Genomic DNA, 12,740 nt, shown 5'->3' with positions numbered 1-12,740 from the left:
TTCATGAGGAGTACCTATGCTTCTAGATTCCTTAAAAAGCAATAGCTAGTATCCCGAAAGCTGATTGAAGAACATGTACCTAATTTATGATTCCTTAAGAGCAATGTCATGGAGAGTACTTCTATTTCCACTTGCTCCTACCATGGCCATTTTATCATATGTGCAAAATTTACCTATAGATGTCATAATCTTCTAGTGAGAGCAAGATATCCTTTTTTAAGCATGTGTGCACAAACATGTGTACACATACACACACACTCTCTCTCTCTCTCTCTCTCTCTCAAATAGATTGAAAAAACACAGGCTTCATGGGTACACACACACACACACGTGCCTATTATGGAAACCCATGCACGTGCCTTTGAGAGAGGTTGGATGAGAGAAGGGCGATGGCATACAGGCAGAGACTACAGTTGATTTTGTGTTTGAAGGAGTGAAGAATGAAAGGATAATGGGTGTATAATTATTCCCTTTGATGAAGCTTGCTTTGAAACGCGTGGGAACAATGGAAAGGATGGATGCACAGACGTGACTGGATTGGGATGATGAGAGGCCACCTGACCTGACCTGCCGGAGAGGGAGAGAGTGTGTAGAGAGCACATGCATGATGGGTTGGGGGGGGGGTTTAATTGGCTTCTGAGAGGGAAGCGGGCCCCACTGCACATGGCTAGCCGCTCGCATCCACCAATCAGAAGACGCCTGCTGCCCTTTGAAAGAGAAAGAAAGTGTGAGACAGCCTGGATATAGCTGGCTTGCCTGCGGGAGCCTCGCCCGTCGACAGTGCCAGCTGTCGCTACCCCGCTCGTGCATGGCCCCAGATTTGACCCACAGTAACATCGCTGTCCTATCCCCATCCCCATTCCATCCTACGGTCTACCCCCATCCCCATTCCAATTTTCCATCATTTTTTGACGGCGCCTGCCGAGTTGCGAATGCCGGCGTCAGTCATTCACCATTCACGAGTGCAAACACGATAAGGTTGTTTTTAAATAACTCCAATTTCCGAAACTTTTGGAGGGATTTTTCAAATTTCAAGGCTTTAAATCTTTCTCTCTCTCCCAGCCCTCAAATTTGAAGGGCTACCCAACTTTTCATTTTGAAGGTCTTAGAGGACCTCTCCCTTTCTTTTTAAAGAGTTTGGAAGGGCATATAACTATTTTTCTAAAATTCTTACCTTTCTTTTGAAGGGTAATATATGTATCACGTTTCTCTAGAAGGGCAAAACTCCCTTTGAAGGGTGTTGCAACCTTCTCTCTCGTGCAAGCTCTATGGAGCAAAGGAGCACATGATTATGACATGCCCAGCATATGCACACATACGGGCTGACTTTTATCTTTTTTATAGGAGTCACTTCACTAGTTTCTGACCACTACTCCTGTCTTGAAGTTAGGGGCTCTCATCACTCACATGTTACGCTTTTGGGAGAACCACGCTGCATAGATCGTTCTTTCACCGTAGTTACCCTTTCCTACCACGGGGGAGGAGAATCATTGTATATGTGGAAATGTCCCATGGTTCATAATTTGGCCTTCCGTGGACAATAATAAACTACTTTGCTCTACTCTACTCTCTCTCTCTAAAAGTTTTCTAAGCCTTTTTTTAATAAAGGAAACATGTGGGGTGCCAATATATTGATACTAGCCTCTAGGCACTCCATGCCCAAATTCTCCTTACGCTTCACACTCGGGTATGAAGGTATGTTTCACGTGGCAAGAGTGTTCATGGGGAGGTTGACATAAAAAACATAATCCAAACTTTGAAGGCTTTGGCAATTTAGACTAATACAATCTTGAATGCTCGAAAATGCAATATTCAGGGATGTGGCACTCGTTGATATGTAGGGAGTGGAAGACCAAAATCAACACGATTAAGCCTAAACTATACGTCTAGAAAACCCTTATGGCCATTTCTAAAAGCTTCTCAAAGACAAACACATTTAATGGTGATTTCTTTTCACATTGAGCCTATACATATTATCCACACACATTGAGCCTACAACATTACATAATTTTGATAACCCATAAATTATATTGAGAAGTACTTATTATTATTCTTCCTCTCTCTCTCTCTCTCTCTCTCTCTCTCTCTCAATAGTGTGAGAAAAAAATGATATGAAGCAATCTGTGAATGTGAGGATTATGTGAGACATAAATGGTCTATCCTCTTGCTAGTGTAGCAATCGCTTCTCACATGCAACTTTCTCATCTTTCACTAAGGTTTGATGAGGTATCTTATGCTTTTCTACACTCCATGTAGCCTACTCTTGGACCTATCAATATTGAAATCCCAAAAGTCTTTGGTAAATAAGATGTTATAGTACTTAGATTGAAAAGTTAGGGGATTCCATGTGGCTTCCCATGAATATGTAAGCCTCCATAATCTCCATAAAATAGCATTTAGATTACTACCATTATACTGTTCATAATTGAAGTTGCACTTTGGGGTTGCACATTTTCATGGGTTGAAAGATGGTACTCATGGGATAAGCAAGGATGTGGAGCTCATTCTCATTGGACTTGGTAGATGGTTCAACCAAACGCAATAAGCATCAACATGGCATATGGACCACCTCAGCCAGCACGCGTGTGTGTGCACGCACGCACACACACAGCACTGTAGTGAATAGAAAAGAACCATAAGAAAACACATAAGCGGACCAATACTACAATGAGAATTAAAATGAACCATAGAACTCTATAAGACTTGATTTTTTAGAAATATGACACTTTACAATAGACTTCAAATTGTTGAGGGTTAAAGGCGCCTAGGCCTAACCACCCATATTCACTCATTATATACTATACTTGCACACCTATACATTGTGGGTGGTGGGTATCTATCCTTGCTACTTTATTCTTTATTCTTTTAGTGACAATAGAATAAGGGGAAGGCCTATTGAAGTTCCCAAATATTATGTGTGTCTCGCTCTCTTGCTCTCTTGCTCCATCTGCCATAGCTCTTGCTTCTCTCTTACTTCCATTTATCTTCTTCCACTAGAGCTCTACCTTTCAACTAGTATTAGAGCCTATCATTCAAGAAGCTTCTTCATCACTTTTGCTTTAGCTTGCAAAGACCTACAGCAACTTAAAAAGTTTCATGGCAACTCAACCCTCTTCTTTCTAAGGTAACCATTGAGGCTCAAAATCTCTTCCACATTCCATGTACTTGTCCAAAACCTCAATGGGGATGCATTGAGTACTATAATGTGCTCCCTAAGCTTCAAGCCTGTTAGCAAGGTCCTCATCCTATTCTTGCGTGATTGTGCTTGTAGCATCGCCCCTTTTTTGATCGATTTTCACCTTTGCTATAGCTCATCAACCTCTTCGGTACTTGGATAAACATAAAACTCATCTCAACATTGATTGGTTATATTTGGATGCTTCCTGGAAGTGAAATACTTCAGCCATTACTTTAAGATAGCATGTGTTGAGTTCTCTGTTGCTTATGTAAAATCTCTAGAGCTTGGCTTTGATGCTTGGATGCTATGGTAATGCCAAAAAGGCAAGAGTGTGTCATTGTAAACATCTTTTAGCACATGTGTGAACTTCTCCATTTCTTGTAGCTTAAGAGTTCTTGCATTCTCCACCAACAATGAGGGTGAATACTCAATGCCCACTATAGCAAGGGTTAGATTTCTTGCAGTAGCCTCTCATCCATAATTCTCATTGTTAACCCTTAGATGAACAAGGTGGAAAATCTGGAAAATCTAAAGCAGAAGACAAGGCCAAGGTAAAAGTTAAAACGAAAGACGAATGTGCACCAAGAAAAATATGGAAACACAAGAAGTGCAGAAAAGTCCAAAATCAAGGAGATATGAGCACAAGAAAAAGTACAAGTCAATACTTTTGTAAAAGAGTGCAAGGCGTACCATGATTTATTTTAAGAGCATCGGGCTCTCATCCGTGCAAATTATAAAGGTAGATGGGCGGTAGGAAGGAAGCTAGGAAGATAGGAGGACAATGGAAAAAAGAGCCGACCATGTAAAAAAGAGGATAAGAGGATGACTACCCAAAATGGATTTAGGGTTTTGTATATAAAATTGAAAAGTAAATGAGAAGCTCATTCTTGTGTGTGGCCAAAAGTAGCTCTCCTCTTCTTCTTCTTCTTCTTTTTCTTCTTGTGTGCTTGAGAGAGGGAGTGTGAAAGTGTGAGTGAGTGAGGGTGAGGGACCATGGTGGAAAAGCTCTCCATCTTCTTCTCTCTTCTTCTCTTCTCTTCTCTTGCTCGCGGAAATGGAGCTTGAAGTATGGAGCTTGAGGATCGAGCTCGCTTGAAGCTTGTACTTGGATCGTGGAGCTACTAGAGTGCTTGGGAGAGGAGACAACTCGATCGGGCATGGAGGTAAGCTCACTACACTGGTAGAGAGAGATAGCATGTCGATTATGTGAGAGGTAGCCATTAGTGCTCGGCTTGAAACACTTGAACAATAAACGGTCCGTGGGTCTTGGTGGTTTATCGTCCCAGCATATTGGTTCTGTTGTCATGACCACGAATTGAAGCCTTGAGTACTTACGCGCTCCGAATCGAGCATTGAAGTGGGGTTTTCCCTGAACCAGTGCTTGAGCAATATAGGTAGGAAGTGAGGGAGTTTGAAGAGGTATTTGATCTCCTTAGCAATTAAGTTTTTGGTTTTTTGGATTTGGAAAGGTAGATTGGAGTAGTGTACATGTTTGCTTTGTGATTTGGATGCATTAGGGTAGGAAAAAACAAAGAAAAAATTATTTTAAAAACAAGCATTAGGGTTTCTGCTGTCATAACAGGGCAAGAGGGTTTGATTTGCTTGCCGATTTGTATTTTGGAGTTTATTTGCTATTCTAGGTATATACAATATTTTGGAGTTTGATTTGCTATTCTAGGTATATACAATATTCTGGAAGTTTATGCAACCCCTCATAACCAAAATCGTTAGAATCGAGTTGATTTTCGTCATCCTTGGAAACTCATCTGCAGGAATCAAACACTGTTACTAGAGTCTGATTCCCAGAATCAGACTCAAACGATCCTATTCCTAGAATCGAACACACGAACCAACCAAAATCGGACATCCCATAATCAGACACGAAAATCGAACCATCTAGAATCGAGCACTCCAAATAGAACACCTGTCAAATCAAATGTCCAATTCCCAGAATCAGACGCACAATTATCGAACACAAAAATCGGACCTGACCACCAGAATCAAACCAAATGCACCACTCGATCTTGGATAGTCCGATCGACCGATTGGACCAACCTAGAACCAAGTGTCCGATCAGACCAACCTAGAACCAAGCGTCCGATTATGATAATCGGACTCCTAAGAATCGGACCTCTGAGAATCGGATAGAAAAATGTCAAAATCAAACAGGTGAAAAAAATACAAATTTGACACATTTGAGCCCTGAAACCGATCCACGGACTATATAGAGTTGAAAGCACATCATAGATCTATCACTGGGTTGAAATCTAGAGCAAGTAGTTCAAAATTTGTCCCCCTCTGCACCTCCCCCAAGTAGGCTGGAGAGAAAACACATGCCGTGACAAGTCCTTCAAATTATATCCTAGTGTAGTAGAGGCTTTGCACAAGCAGAGAATCTCACTTGTAAAATAGTATTAAAAGCCCATACCTGAATAACAACAACTAGAGACCCTAGAATCTCAATGGGCCAATCTAGCCAACAAGGGCAAAAAGGCCACACCACAAAAACATGTATATATTGCATTCGGACTGCATCTAGTCAAAGTGCAATGCAACAACATGAAGCTACAATTGCGAGGATAACTAGACATGATAGTCCTGACGATAGATGCACCTTGAATGACACTGCACAGAATACCCAAGACATTAGCAAAGAATCCAAATCTAGCTGTGCAGTTAGGGACTCAAAGGCATGTATCAAAAGATGAAGATATAGTACTGCCTACATTATTAGGGTCAAACTCACCGCAAAAAGAGCATAGTGTCGATGCTCTCATCGATGAAGGAGCAGATTTTAATAACTTAACCTATGAAACATGAACCCTACTAGGTCAACCAGAGCTCACACCGACTAATGCAACTCTTAGTCCTTGGGGGAGACACACACAAGCACTTATAGGAAAGTGCAAGATCCTTGTAACTATTGAAACGGAAAGCTTGTCTATCCTATTCCATGTTTCTCCAAATAGTGCTAATTGTGGAAAGAAAATCCTCCTCGGACGACCCTTCAAAAGGGTGACGAAGTGTGAGGCTAATTATGTAACATAGAGGATACACTTGACACTACCAAGTGTGAGGATAATCATAACTTTTAGCAAGGGTGACCTCATTAAACCTCAAGGGAAAGATGAGGAACATTCTGACATATTAGGCAAGCCTAGTAATGAGAGCAAGGACTTGTTGAAAGAGTTTATACAAGCACATGTGGAACAAAGAGAACTAGTGAACGAGGCTATGCTTGAAACAAGAAGGTTAGGAGACAATGCCAAGGATAGGCTTTGGACTTATAAATATTGTAAAAGACCACAAAAGAAGCCCAAGTCTTATAAACAAAGGTATCGATGGAGAGCCAATACAACATTGCGATGGATATCCAAAGTATTGCTACGTACTCAAGGGTATTACGCAGGTAATCGATGGATTTGGGTACCAAAACCCCCTGCTGAACCACCTCAGCTAAAGGCCAGATCGTAGCAAAAGCAAAGAAGTGCAAGAGGAAATCTAAACAAAAATTCAAGTCTTTAGTCAACAATGTTGAAGTGACTGAACCCCTCACGATTGAAATCAAGAAACCAAACAGGACTATTCGAAAGGTAGATCCTCAGCCTAGCGTGCTTAGCAAGCGGATATCAGATGTAACCGTCAAATGTGTACAAAAGCCACTAGTACCCAAGGAGCCTTTGACTTCCCAAGATGATGAGCACCACATGCAAGCATATTGTTGTCACGAACCCAAGAAGTGGATCGAATATCTACCCTTGGTGAAGTTCGCCTACAATGCTTCCTTCCAGCAAAGCATTCAAATGACATCTTTCTAAGCCTTGTATGGGCATGACTGCCATTCTCCATTAAATTTCTTGGACCCTACTTTAAGGATAGAGGCTTCTAAGAAGATGCTAGAAGAAATGGATAAACAAGTTAAGGGCATTAGGCAAGACATCAAAATCACCAAGGATAGGCAGAAGGATTATGCAGATTTGAACAAGCAAGAGCGGCTCTTCAAGGAGGGGGATATGGTTTTCATTTGTGTATGACCCAAGAAGAGTTTCTTATCCTTGGAAGAATTTAAAAATCTTAGCCCAAGGTATTGCGGGCCTTATATGATCCTCAAAAGCCTAAGACCTAATGCTTACAAACTTCAACTCCATGAAAATGTAAAAGTTCACAACGTATTTCATGTTAGTCTACTAAAGAAATATGTGTCTAATGCTAGCCATGTACTAAGAGTGATTAACAAATTGTAATGCCTAGCCAAGGAGTCCTTGAGCTGCAGCCAAATAAAATCCTAAATACTAGAGAAAGACAATTGAGGAGTAGAACCCTTAGAGAATACCTTGTCCAGTGGAAGGATTATCTTGAAGAAGATGCTACATGGATAGATGAGAATACTCTTCATCAACAATACCCATGGTTTCTCTCGAGATGAGGACATCTCGATTTCTCTAAGAGGAGGAGAATGTAATACTTCCACGCAATAGTTGGTTAGTTCGAAAGTTAGTTAGTCAATTAATAAGTTAGTAAGGTTACTAACTAAAGTAAAAACTAACTGATATTTATAACTAACAATTTTTATTTAATTAAAAATTAAAAAATGAATCGTAATTCGACATTTTTTTCAGATTGACAAAGACTATAGCCACCGTTCATGGAAGATTGTTTTAGGGGACCGGAATGGGACTTTACTCTATGGATGGAGAGGTCGAGCGATGCATCCCTCTCCTTTCCCATTCTCTTTGAACCAAGTGCGATATAAGTCCGCCTCGATTTAAATGCTCTATGCAAAGTAGATCAACGTTAAAAGACTGTAAAATGACTTGACCATTATACATCCAAGAAGATTTAAGTCAATCCTAACAAGGTTGGCCAATACATTTCGTAGTGGAGTAGACTCAAGAATTGTTAACTGACAAACCCTGTGACATTCCGTGGGAGTGCCAAGCGGCATCTTTTAGATTAGACTCCCAATGTACTACTAAAACATGTCGCAATCTATGTACGTTACATGTTATATAAATCTAAGAGGGGACAATAAAGAACACAATATGTGTTCACATGAGGAGATCAAAACTTTGGGTTATGATTTGTTTGAGTTTACATGTCCCCATATTTAGTTACAAGACTTATTATGTGTTAACTTAATAGGATAAAAAATTCTTAGGTGATGATTTTCCCGAGTAAAAGTATTATAATACGTACTATAGCAATCTATTTGATACAATACTTCAACATTATTAAATGATATCAAATACTCGTGCCAACGTTTCCATTATGTATTTTAGTTTTGACATTATAATGATTGCAATTTGATTATGTTGCCATATGTACTTACATAAAGATATATCAATCCTTTGAAATATGTGAGCTTTTAACATTGAAACATAAATAACTTAAAGAGTCTCTTGGCACATTACAAAAACATACATATTGTCTCTTGACATTTGCAAGGTTCTACACAATAGCATGTGTAGAGCACACCATTTGCTACCTGTGAAGCATGCTATATCTATCCTTAACAAATGTGTGACGTGAGCTAGGTGCAACCTAAGCTTTGCAAGCCTACAATTCATGCAAAGCGGGTTAAGCAAGATCCTTATCTTGCAATATTTAAGATCAATTTATTCCTTAATAAGAGGAAAAGTTTGTGTTCTTTCATCCTTCAATATCTAGTGCTCAAATTTTAAGAGATTCTTTTAAGGATGTCACGAGAAGTTTTGATGGTCAATATTCCTTCGAAAAACAAATAGGCCAAGTGGGCAAAAATCAAAATTATATACTATCTATGCTCTTTGGAGAAAGAGGAACATTGAATTACTTGGCCACAAATGTTCATGATGCCCAAAAATTTTACACCCAAACTATGCTTTGAGGCACATTGCACATGTGTAGCATTGACTAGCATGTTAAGATTAAAAGTATCAATAAATAAGTTTGCATTGTTGTTTCTAAATGCTTTGATATCCTTGTGATGACAATTTGGTTTGTTAGAGATAGTGGTGACATATAAACACCTACATTTGGAACTTCAATGCAATTTTCAATTATTAGGCCATGAATATAAATATCTTTTGTGGACGCAAGGGTTGATTCCACAAGGGTAGAAGAGACTCAACCATTCACAAACTTTGTTGTGTAGACAATAAAATTGGTATTGGTGCAACATTGTACTAATTTTTGGCATACTATCCATAAATAATTATGAGTCGTTATCAAATACTGTTAATCTAAGTTTTTGAGGGTCAGAGAGAGGATAGTGTGAGAATTTCCCAATGCACTCCACTTACAAATGCCACGTGTTAGATTTGGTTAATCATGCTCAAAGGATACAGTAAAATAGTGCAAAAATGAGGCGAAGCCTGCTGAAGGGGGTATGTAAAATGGGATTGTTTGTATGGATGGATGCAACGTCACACCGGCTGATGTACAATTAGTTTTGGCTCTTATGTAGTATTTGCATGGTACAAGGCTAAAAAGCCGGAAAAAGCGAACGTTATATAAAAAGGGGAGGAGAACATTGGAAAAAAGGGCAAAAGGATCATTGCACCAAAACAGAAAAAAGAGAAAAGAAAATCGGGGGAAAAAGGATGCACAAAATACTTCGGAGACAAAAACATTAATAAGAGGGGGGGGGGCCGGTGCAAAAATGGGAGGCGGGGGGTCACATGGAACCGCCAAGGCCGGTACGGAAGGACTTGCCCAGCTTTCTGCTGAAGGGGAGGCAGGCGTCCATGCTGAGGTCGACGGCGGCCGCCAGAGCCATGAAGACAGCGGCGTCCTCGACGCAGGACACGTGGCGGGTGGCGAGCTGCACGTGCGGCTTGCTGGACTTGCCCTCTCCCTGGACAAGGGCGCTCATGACGAAGCCGGTGGGGGGAGGCGGCGGTGTCGGCGGCGGCTTGAGAAGGCGGTGGTGGGAGGAGTCGGCCCCGCTGCTATGGGGGCTGTCGCCCGGTGACGCTGGCCGCAGCCGCGCGGTGTCTATCAGGAAGCTGCCGCCCTTCTGCACGCTTATGACGGCCTCTGCCACCCGCCCGTCCTCGGCGGCCGAGGCCGCCGGTGGCCCCACCAGGTGGAAGCGGCAGCCCAGGCTGCCTCCCCCGCCCTTCTCCCGCCAGGCCTCCAGCTTCCCCCATGGGCGCCAGTCGTCCTCCCCCATCGGCCCCGCCCTCATTATCAGCCACGCCCCCGGGTTCGACCTGCTCACCCTATCAGAGCCCGACGTCGGCACAAACGGCGTCACCATCGACGCCGCCGCCACCGCCGCCCCCGACAGATCGTATATTAGAATCAGCCACCCCTTGCGCTCCTTCTTGTTCCTGTCTTTGCCTCCGCCTTGGTGGGAAGCAGCCCCCCAGTCGTTGCCCAGGTACCCATCCATCTGACTCGCCCTGCAGAAACGTCAAAGAAAACAAAATCTCAGTCTGCTAGTAGCTACAGTTTTCGCTAAACGCTCAAAACCACCACTCCAATGATTGCCTCATTGCCTGATTGCCTGCCCCATCAATGGCGCCTAGTTTCTTCCCATGTAAGGCTAATCTGTACATGCAGGTGCGCCATAGACACACCATCAGTCTTGCGTGTCGTACCTGATTCTGACACTCTTCAGTCTTTACTGTTATTTCCTTTCGGTCCAGTGAGAGACTAGTGCCTGACTCTGACACAACCTGTCTTTAGTGGCTGTTCTTCCGGTAATAGGTCAGTGCCTGAGTCTAATACTCTCACTCTTTGGTGTCTGTCCTTTCATTTATAGGTCAGTGCCTGACTGTCACTCTTGATGGCACAGACCCTCATTCTTTCCTATGTTTTCGATTGAACTGGTTACTGCCAGCTACTGATTACACCACCTTCACTAAGATGCCCCCATTGATTTAATCTAAAACACTCCAAGGCCTCACGAAACGCCACCCCCTTGTATTGTGTTGGAACTCGACCTTGAACATCAAAATGTAGCATCCATAAACCCTCAGAAGAACGGGATTTAAAGCAAGTTTAATCTCCCGACCAATCTCCACCCTTTCGCCAGATCAAATCAAGGCCCTCAGAGAATTGATAGCCGCTCAAGCAAGAAGAGGATTGATGTGAAACTAATTACATTACATGCATAATTAAGGGGCTTACTAACGTCGTTGCGTTTTTACCTGGACCGGAAGCTTCTGTCTCGGGTGAACTTGCAGGTAAAGATGGGCTGTCTGATGTTGCCTTGAATCTGGACAATCTGAGGGCTCAGCTCAGGCTCACCGTCGAATTGGAAGATGTAGCGGGGGTCAAGCTCGACCTTGACAAGGAGGTGGAGCTCGAGGGAAGGGGCAATGGCGGACCAGCCGCTGTGCAAAAGGACGCCCTTCGGGGAGGCAAGCTCCATCCCGACAGGAAGGCTGAAGGTCCCCAGCTTCTTGGTCCCGGAAAGGCCGCACAAGCTCGAGAGGACGCGGCCCTGGCGGCGGCTCGAGTACACGACAACCTGCAGGCGGGGCGGCCTTATGGCGAGGCAGGAGCCCGAGAGGAGCTTCGTGAGGGCCGGTTCGTCCAGGTAGAAGCTCGCGTCGGGGGATTCTCCCTTCGGGGCCGATGACGCGAAGGGCACCGGCGCAACCTGCTTGCCAAAATGGGAGAGCTTGATCTCGCAGAAGCATGGCGGCGACGGCCAGGCCGACTGTGCGGCATTATTAGCAGTAATGTTGGGTTGAGCGCCTGTGGCTGCGGCCTGTGCCTGCTGCGACGAGCTGTGCGTGAAGCGCAGGCCGAGTGCGCCTACAGAGACGCGTGCGAACGGACGGGACTCCATAGCTCATAGCAGCAGCAGCTGATGCTGCAGTACCATCGCCAGAGAGAGGAGGTGGCTGTGGCTGCAAGGAGCGAGAGGAAGGAAGGAAAGCACGGTACAAATTAGGATGAAATGAGAGAGTGTGACCCGTGTATATGAAAGAAGAGTTTGTGAGAGAGAGGGAGAGAACTAATTCCTTATGCAAAGGCGAGAGAGAGAGAGAGCATTTGGCAAAATTGCAAGCCAGCTAGGCTGGCGCCTTTTCCGCAGACAAGCTGGGCACAACCCGCAAAGGACTGCCTCCTCTCCCCCTCCCACTTTCACAATCACATATTAAGCCCTGTCACTGCCCAAGCCAACTGCTGGAGGCCAAACAACAAGTGCAAGTAAAGAACAGCTGTAAGTGAGTTCGAATCTTGAACGCGTAGATGTCACCGCGGCCGGCGGGGCATAGTGGTTCGAGTGTGGGTTGAGTTCGAACTTTGAGTTCCATATCTTTTGAGGTATATTCACAAATTTTTGCGCTTCGCTAAAACTTGAACACAATGAGTCTCTCCAAAGTAATGCCACATGCAACGCAAGGGCCATTAGACAAATTTCCAAGTGCTTTCACTGGCATCCCATAAACTGGGGATCCATCAGCTAATAAGTGGTAACCCACACTTCATGTAGTGTTTTTCTTTTTAGGCCAAATTTCACTTTTTAAGCTAAAATTAAATGCCCCAAATTGCTCTGGTACAAATAGGATCTTTTAAAGCATTTTCATAGTCCAAATCTATTTTTCTATAGAAAAAGTGGAAA

The 12,740-nt window shown here is 43.3% G+C and overlaps 1 protein-coding gene across 1 annotated transcript; it reads right to left on the bottom strand.

Moving 5' to 3' along the window:
* Positions 1-9,364: 9,364 nt before the first annotated feature.
* Positions 9,365-12,207, bottom strand: LOC148024374 (uncharacterized). Its single transcript, XM_087694005.1, has 2 exons — positions 11,314-12,207; positions 9,365-10,563 (listed from the first exon to the last, which is right to left on the bottom strand). Exons 1-2 carry the CDS (start codon positions 11,958-11,960, stop codon positions 9,834-9,836), a joined length of 1,377 nt encoding a protein of 458 aa, XP_087550131.1. The 5' UTR covers positions 11,961-12,207; the 3' UTR covers positions 9,365-9,833.
* Between the last annotated feature and the right edge of the window lie 533 nt (positions 12,208-12,740).

This window comes from Lygodium microphyllum, chromosome 15 (genome assembly GCF_053477565.2).
Source record: "Lygodium microphyllum isolate KBCC chromosome 15, Lygodium_microphyllum_v1.1.10, whole genome shotgun sequence".
NCBI lineage: Eukaryota > Viridiplantae > Streptophyta > Polypodiopsida > Schizaeales > Lygodiaceae > Lygodium > Lygodium microphyllum.
Note: the sequence above shows the minus strand (reverse complement) of the source record. Positions and strands in the feature narration are given on the sequence as shown.